Source organism: Petaurus breviceps, unplaced genomic scaffold (assembly GCF_028583685.1).
Source record: "Petaurus breviceps papuanus isolate PSGF00001 unplaced genomic scaffold, PetGlider_PUasm1.0 174, whole genome shotgun sequence".
NCBI lineage: Eukaryota > Metazoa > Chordata > Mammalia > Diprotodontia > Petauridae > Petaurus > Petaurus breviceps.
In genome coordinates, this window is record NW_027185761.1 from 22,688,613 (window position 1) to 22,696,828 (window position 8,216).

Consider the following 8,216-nt stretch of genomic DNA (forward strand, 5'->3'; position numbering starts at 1 on the left):
ATCTATCTATCTATCTATCTATCTATCTATCTATCTATCTATCTATCATCTATCTATCTAATTTTTGAAAGCAAGGCAATTGGGGTTAAGTGACTTGCCCAAGGTCACACAGTTAGTGTCGAGTATCTGAGGCTAGATTTGAACTCAGGTCCTCCTGACTCCGGAGCTGGTGCTCTATTCAAAATATTTTTTAAAAAACCGTTTTTTCTGGGAGAAGCTAGTTGGTGAAGTGGATAGAGCAACCAGCCTTGAAGTCAAGAGAATATGAATTCAAACCTGGACTCAGATACTTACTAGCTGTGTGACCCTGGGCAAGTCACTTAATTCCTATTGTCTCAAAAAAAAATTTTTTAAGCCCAGTGTCACATGGGGAAGTGAAGAAGATGCAATGCTCAGAGGGCCATATAGGTCACTACTGTGGGGTAAAAGAAGGGGATAGAGTAACAGTGTAAACTGTTAAACTTTAAGGTAGCCAGAATGATTTAAAATTTAAAAAAAAATTAGATTCTTCTCTAAATGCTATTTGGCTCCTCTTTGGTTCTTGGGAACATTTGGCATCTGAGAAATGGGTGGAACATTTGTACTTTTGGAGGGATCTGCAGGAAAGGGGCGCTCTTGACCATACAATTTAGAGCAAGAAGAACCATAGATAGCACAATCTCCTTATTTTAGAGTCATGAATACGGAGGCCTAGGGAGACGAAGCAATTTGCCCAAGACCATACACATGGAATGTAACAGGGTCTAGGACTCACTGTGTGCTGCATGGTTGGTCAGCTGGGATTCTACGTACCCCATCTCAGGGTGGCAAGGCCCACACTGGTACTTGTCCTCTGTCTTCTTGATCTCAGCTGCCTATCAATTCATCTCCATGAAGGCAAGAAATGACAAGGGCAAAAGGTGCTCCCCTTCCCAGGGGAATGTGTTTCAGAGCTACCCACCTATGATAATACCATGTACAACCTGGAATGTGAACATCAAGGCAGGACTAAGGGAAAAGGGGCATTTCTCCAAAGCAAGGAGAAGAAAGGGCTTTTCTATCTAAGTCTCAGACCTACTTATGTTTGCCCATGATAGCTTACAGTTTTATAACTTTTGTTTCTAACTGGGCCTTCATTCAAATAAGGAACTCCTAGTGTGGAAATCCCCTCTACCAAAGCAGATCAGGGCCTGCTCTGCAAATTACTGTCTCTTTAAAAAATGTTTCTTTTTTCTTATTATGAATTTGACAAATATCAACAAATATTATTGCTTCCATATATATAGGGAAAACCACAAATCTCTATTTACATACAATTTGCTGTATTTTAGTTTTAGATTATTTGTTGCCGGGTTAAGTGACTTGCTCTGGGTCAGAAAGCCAGTATGCGTCAGATGCTGGACCTGAACCCAGGTTTTCCTGACTTTGAAGTCAGCTCTCTTTCCTCTGTGCTAGTGAAGTCAAACTCAAATAGAAATGAGGCCCCCATAAGAATCCATGTGGGTTGCACATTGACTTAGAAAACCATATATATTTTTTAAAAGAATATTAAAAATTCTTTTTATATGTAATTGGAAAAAATAAAATATTAAAATTTCAAAAAAGAAAATCACATTAATATCATCTATATTCTAATGTATTTTTATTTATTTTGTTAAATATTTCCCAATTACATTTCAATCTGGTTCCTGCCTGTTTGACATCTTGGGTCTACAACTATACCCCTTCTCAACTATTATAATAGTGTAATAATAAAATTGTTATTTCTATACCATTTTCAGTTTTTAAAAGTGCTCTTCTGTGATTTTATTTTAGCTGAAGAACTGTCATTGAACTGTAATAGCATAACTGTTGTTGTCCCATCATTGAAGAACTTTATGAATAAAGAAATAGAGAAGTTAAATGACTTGGTCAAGGCCACACAGCTAATAAATATAAAGCAGGGTTTCCATGAGGTCTCCTTGCCTCCCACTCCACTTCTCTAATCATAGTACAATGTACTTTCACATCCCTAAAGAGGCAACTGGTGGTCCAGCAGGTAAAGCTCTGAGCCTGGAGTCAGGAAGATCTGAATTCAAATCCACCCTCAGATACTTACTAGTTGTGTGACCCTGGACAAGTCACTTAGTAATGCCACGAGCCTCACAGGGTGGTTGTGAGGGTCAAATGAGATAATGTTTGTAAAGTCCTTAGCACAATACTTGGCACATTTTTGTTCAGTCTTTTTTCAACAATATCTGACATTTCATGACCCCATTTGGGGTTTTCCTGGCAAAGATACTGAAGTGGTTTGCCATTTCCTTCTCCAGCTCATTTTACAGGAGAGGAAACTGAGTCCAACAGGGTTAAGTGACTTGCCCAGGGTCACACAGCTAGAAAATGTCTGAGGCTGCATTTTAAATCAGGAAGATGAGGCTTCTGATTCCAGGCCTGGTGTCCTGTGCTCTATGGCGCCACCTAATTGCCCCACTGGCACATAGCAAATGCTTAATAAATGCTTGTTTCTTTCCTTCCATATAAAGTATCTCCTTTGATTCTCATAAAAACCCTATGAAGTAGGCTGTTTCCTTCATTTTATAGATAAAGAAATCGAAACTCAGGGATGGGGAAATGACTTGTTTAATGGCAGATTAGGACCCAAATTTAGATCTTCAGAATCTAAGGCCAGTGATCTTTCAATAGCTGCCTCAATTCAGTCAATATTCAATAAATATTCACTGAGCATCTTTTATGTGCAGATCCCTGTGTGGACAGCCTCAATTGAGGGTCATATGAGTAATTTTTTTCCATTTTAAAATTTAAATTATTCAATTTATTTAAATCTATTTAAATTTTTAAAATTTAAATGAAAAAAATTTCTATTTAAACTTTTTAAATTTATATATATTTTTTAAAAATTTGCTTATTTACCTTTTAAGAACAGGAACCTTAAAACTTTCAAACTCATGTCCCCCAAAATAGACACAGAGATAGGGAGACACATGCATATGCACATGCGCACATATACATGTGAGTGCCACACATGAACATGCATGCACATGTTGAACACAAAGAGAAACTTTTATGTAGAATCCCTATAACATGTTATATTAGCCCCAGTAAAGACTTTTAAGACTTTGTTGTATTTTTGTAACTTTCATCGTAAGTTTGATTATATTTCTTGGAACTGACCACACGGGCCAGATGACATCAGGGTAAGAGCTAAATTTGGGCTATAAACGAAGGCTCCCCAGTCTTATTCAAAAGGAAAATATGATTTTGGTCTAAAGACATTAGTGTTTTAGTGAGGACCTCAGCACAAATATTAGGTTAGAACCCAGATCTGTGCCTACAAAATACAAAAGTCTCTTGCTCTGTAGGGCAGACCCCTAAAAACTTGTCAAGCACGGGCTGCTTCTGTGATCTTCCTTAGCTATAATAGTCTTACACATAGGTAGCAGAGGAGGCTGCTGATGTGACTCAACTGGAGAATTGGGGAAGAAAGTCTTCTTTCCCAAATGTATCATCACCTGTCATTGTCTCCTGATATTCCACTGTTAGATAATCATTCCTTTTGCTCAAGACATTGTCTCACTTTAATATGTAAGCAACCTTGGCAAAGATAACACATTAAGCCTCCCAAGTTATTTATATCTTATTATGATGAGATTCTCATTTGCTTTCCTGAGAGGTTTAGGAAGGGGGGTAGGAAGGAAGAGGAGTGAAAATATAGGAGCCAGCCCTAGAAACTGAGTTTGGGCTGAAGCAGTCTCTTCCTTATCCCCTTACAGCATAGATTCCTAACCTTTTATGTCATGGGCCCTTTGGCAGTCTGGTGATGCTTTTAGACCACATCTCAGAATAATGCTTTTAAGTACATAAAATAAAATATATAGTATTATAAAGGAAGCCTATCATATTAAAATGTGGTTTTTAAATATTTTTTTAAAAGTTCATAGATCTGAGGTTAAGGATCCCTATTTAGAGCCATCCTTGGAGGGAAGGGGTAAAAAAAAACACCTGTTAACTCAGCTCTCTTCAAAGTTGTATCCCTCATTCTGTATCAGAGCCCCAAAAGTACCGTCCCACCAACTGGAATGACCTGAGATTCTCTTTTCATTAAAATTGGCTTAGTTAGGCCTGGCACACTCCCACAATCCCTGAATTGACCTTTCCAGTTGATCTTATTAACAGTGAAAAAGTAAGTACATAAATACATGCATGTATTTATTTTGCCATAAAATTTTGGTACCATCTCACCCAAATTTGCTTTTCTGAACTTGTCTTGTAGATGTTTAAAGGGTTCGATAAGGTGAAGGACGTTCAGTATGTCTACACACCATTAGACTCCTCTCTTTGTGGGGTCAGGCTAGAAGCCAATAAGAAGAAACAATATCTCCTCACTGGTAAGTGCTTCAGGTCAATGAAAAGGGCCTGCCTCCATGGGGGAGCAGAACAAAGCAGAGCCTCTCACTCTGTAGCTTGAGGCTTCTGGCTCCATCAGTTGGACTGGTTCAATCAATCAATATCAAGCAATAAGCATCACGTGCTCACTCTGTGTCAGGCACTGTGCTAAACACTGGAATGGTTGGGGCCCTCCAATCAATGCTCAGTTGGATTTTGTTATGAACAGAAAGAAGCTATCCCAGTGAGAGGCAAAATCACAGAATCTTATGGTTAGAAAGTACATCCTTCTACAGAAATGTCCTCTAATAGCATCTTTGCTAGATGGCCATCCAATCTCCATTTGACCACTGTTATTGACGGTGAACTCCCTACCTCTACAAGAGAGCCTATGTCATTACTGGACAAGTTATCAATGCCAGAAAATTATTTTTTATGTTAAGCTAAAGTCTTCCCTCGTGTAACTCCTGTCTGTTGGTACTGGTCCAACCCTGAGGAGTGAAACAGAACAATTTTACTCCCCCTCTTCCACATGATGACCCTTTAACTGTTTGGAGTTTGTGATTATTCTATCCTTGTGCCTGAGTCTTCTCTTTTTCACACCGACCTGCCCCAGGATCTCCAATCATTCCTTGGCTTTCAGTTCTCCTACCCTCCTCTTCCTCTTCTGGACCTGCTCCAATTTGCCAGTGTCTCTCTTAAAATGTGGAACCTGGTACTGAACACAATATTCCACATATGGTCCTGACCAGACCAGACCAGAAGTGGATAGGACCATTATTTCTAGATACTACGTAAATCTTTCATGGCCATCTATCTAATCTAGTCAAATCTCTCCCAAATCTTAGAACCACATTTAGAGTGTATGAGTGTGTGTGTGTGGGAGTAGGCTTATTCTGGGTTTGCTCTCATACCATTTGATTGGAAGATCCCACTCTATGCTTATTATTGGTTGACCATCAAAAAGCATTTGATTCATTACAATGGAATGCCATCCTAAAGGCCCTCTTCCAACAAGATGCCTCCGTGTGCACAAATCACAAAATCAAGATTCCTGGAAGGATGTAACAACACAAAAAACCTTGTTTGGTGAGCTTCTGGTTATCAGTATCAAGTGAGGTATGAAACAGAGAGGGGTATTTTCACCCAAAGGTGTTCACCACTGTCATGGTGGAGAACCAGCCATAAGGCCAAATAGAATAGAGTTAGATTTTCTAGATGCCCCTGTTTGGGTATGATGTTGTTCAGATGGCATCATGTCCTAGAAGCCTGAAGCTCATTTTTTGAAAAGGGGGCAATAATAGCACCTGCTTCCCAGGTGGGAAGATTGAATGAGATCATCTTTGTAAAATTCAAAGTGCTCTATAAATGGGACTCTATTGGGACCCAGAAGCAACTTGGTGTTAATGGCTCACTTTGGGTCTGCAGGTTTCTGGGGAGTAGAGGTGGTGGTGAATTCACCCTGCCCTTTAAAGGTTTTCCACAGGTCATCTGAGTATCATTTGCACCAGCTCGGATTTGACAGGATTCAGTCCCTTGAGGATCTGCAGAACCAGGGAGGCAGTAAGGTTGGTGCGGAATGAGGAAATAGAATCTCCAGTTCTGACCCTGCATCTTTGACCCCTGACAAGTCAATTGATTTTGATGGATTGTTATTTATCTATAAATCAGAATCGGATCATCTCTAAAGCTTCTAGAAGGAAGCGAATGACAGAATCTCAGAGGTGGGAGGACTCATGGATTGTCAAGGGAATCTTAAGGATGCCATTTTGGTTGGGGTTATTGAGATATTTCAAATAATAAATTTTAAATTTTAAAAGGTAGGTGGGGCTGGATTGTACAGGGCCTTGAATGCCAAGCAAAGGAATTTGTATGGTGTCTTCCCGAATGGTATAGTTTATTAAATCTTCTCCTGAATACAGAGCTTAAGAGGAAGAAAGGAAAGACAGGAATGCCAAGCAGGGGCCTCTGCAGCTAATTAGTTCCGCTCCACCCCTGCCATTACATGTCTTAAGACTCTGGTCTCTAAGAAGGCACTAGTTCCCCAGAAGCCTTAACTGAAGGGTTGCAGAGGAGCATGGCTAATGACTTTCTCTCCTTCCTACAGGCCAGATTCTAGAGAATGGCAAAGTATTCATCAATATGTGTAATTACATAGAGCCCTGGGACGACCTGTCTTTCCTGCAGAAGAAGAGCCTGAATCATCGTTACCACATTGACTGTGGCTGCAAGGTAAATGGGGGGAAAAGGGCCACAGGGCAGGGAAAAGGGAAGGCTGGACCTCTCAATGCCCTGCCTGAGCCTATAGAGGAAGATTCTGCTCATAGATCCCACCACAGGGCTTAGAAGGAAAGAATGACAGGGTTGGAGAACATCAGAGCTAAAGTTATTCTCATTTTATTCACGAGTAACTGAGGTTCAGAGAAATTGCTTGCCCAAGGTTACTTGTGACTTGCCTAAGGTCACAAATCTAAAGATGGCCACTTTTAGGACCATTATATGTAAATAATAAATGTAATATATGTGTATATGTATATGTATGTGTATGTGTACATACATATATGTAATTTACTACCTATATGGTCTTACTTAACTTATCTGAGCATTTCTTCTCTCCTCTGTAAAATAGGGTCAGGGTAGATGACCCCTGAATCTTTGATCCCAAGGTGGTGCAGAAGTTTTCTTTAGAAGTTACATTCTCTGCTCCAAGGGACACTGGCCAAGGAACATAGTGTGAAAGATTCCTGCTGGGATCTTTTATTTCCCTCAATAGAGGAAGCAAAAGAAAAAGGTTACAAAGTGTGTTTTGCAAGCTAGCCAAGTAAAGAGTAGAAGGAGAAAAGAGAAAATAAGAATCCTTTGTGATTTGGGAGATAGAAGACCCAAGTTCTGAATCATGTTCTGCCAAGAGCTCCTTCGGCCTGGGCCATGTCAGGTAACCTCCACGGGCCTCAGTTTCCTCAGCTGTAAAATGAGGAGGTAAAATCTGATGGGCAACTAGGTGGTGCAGTGAATAGAGCACTGGGTCTGGAGTCAGGAGAACCTGAGTTCAAATCCATCCCTACACATTTCCTAGCTCTATGACCCTAGGCAAGTCACTTAACCCCTATTTGCCTCAGTTTCCTAAAATGGGGATGATAACAGCACTTACCTCCCAGGGTTGTGAGCATTAAATGAGATGATATTTGTAAAGCTCTTAGCACAGTGCCTGGCACATGGTAAGGACTATACAAATGGTAGCTACTATTGCTATTATTGTTATCATTATTAATTATTTCTAAGGCCCCTTCCATTCAGTGATTCATGAGTCTAAACACACTCTCATAGGTTTACAGATCAGAGACGATCTTCTAGGTGAGGCAACCCCTCATTTTATATGGCTGAGTAACGAGACCCAGAGAGGCTAGCAACTTGCCCAATGTCACACAGGCAATAATCATCAGAGTCAGGATTTGAACCCAGGGCCTTTGGCTCAGGAAGTCAGTGAATGTTCTAGAGTACTGCCTGACCCCTCATGTTCTGTTCTGTCTAGATCATCACCTGCTACACAGTGCCCTGCTCCATCTCGGCCCCTAATGAGTGTCTCTGGACAGACTGGCTGATTGAGCGGAAGCTCTATGGGCACCAGGCCCAGCATTATGCTTGTGTTAAGCGCAGCGATGGCACCTGTGGCTGGTACCGGGCTGGCCTCCCTCCTGAGAAGGAATTCATTGATGTCAGTGAGCCCTAGAGAGAAGCATTACCACACACTCAGCCCCAGTCCCTGAGTGGCCTGGAGGCCAGACCCATGCATCCATCCATCCATCTATCCATCCATCCATCCATCCATCCATCCATCCATCCATCCATCCATC

At 40.8% G+C, this 8,216-nt stretch overlaps 2 protein-coding genes across 6 annotated transcripts in view; one reads left to right on the plus strand and one right to left on the minus strand.

Moving 5' to 3' along the window:
• The window catches only part of SYN2 (synapsin II), a 256,865-nt gene that overhangs the window by 63,537 nt on the left and 185,112 nt on the right, over nt 1–8,216 (minus strand). The window lies entirely within an intron of this gene.
• TIMP4 (TIMP metallopeptidase inhibitor 4) overlaps nt 1–8,216 on the plus strand; it is a 19,147-nt gene that overhangs the window by 10,351 nt on the left and 580 nt on the right. For 2 of the 5 annotated variants that reach the window (XR_011167541.1, XR_011167540.1), the window contains exons 3-5: nt 4,250–4,364; nt 6,470–6,594; nt 7,895–8,169. Coding sequence is in view for 1 of the 5 variants with exons in the window: in XM_069083917.1 (XP_068940018.1) it covers nt 4,250–4,364; nt 6,470–6,594; nt 7,895–8,092 (438 nt within the window). In the remaining 4 variants the exon portion in view is untranslated. Of the gene's footprint in view, nt 1–4,249; nt 4,365–6,469; nt 6,595–7,894; nt 8,203–8,216 lie in introns of those variants that run through there. The other 3 variants (XR_011167539.1, XR_011167538.1, XM_069083917.1) reach the window with 3 other exon arrangements.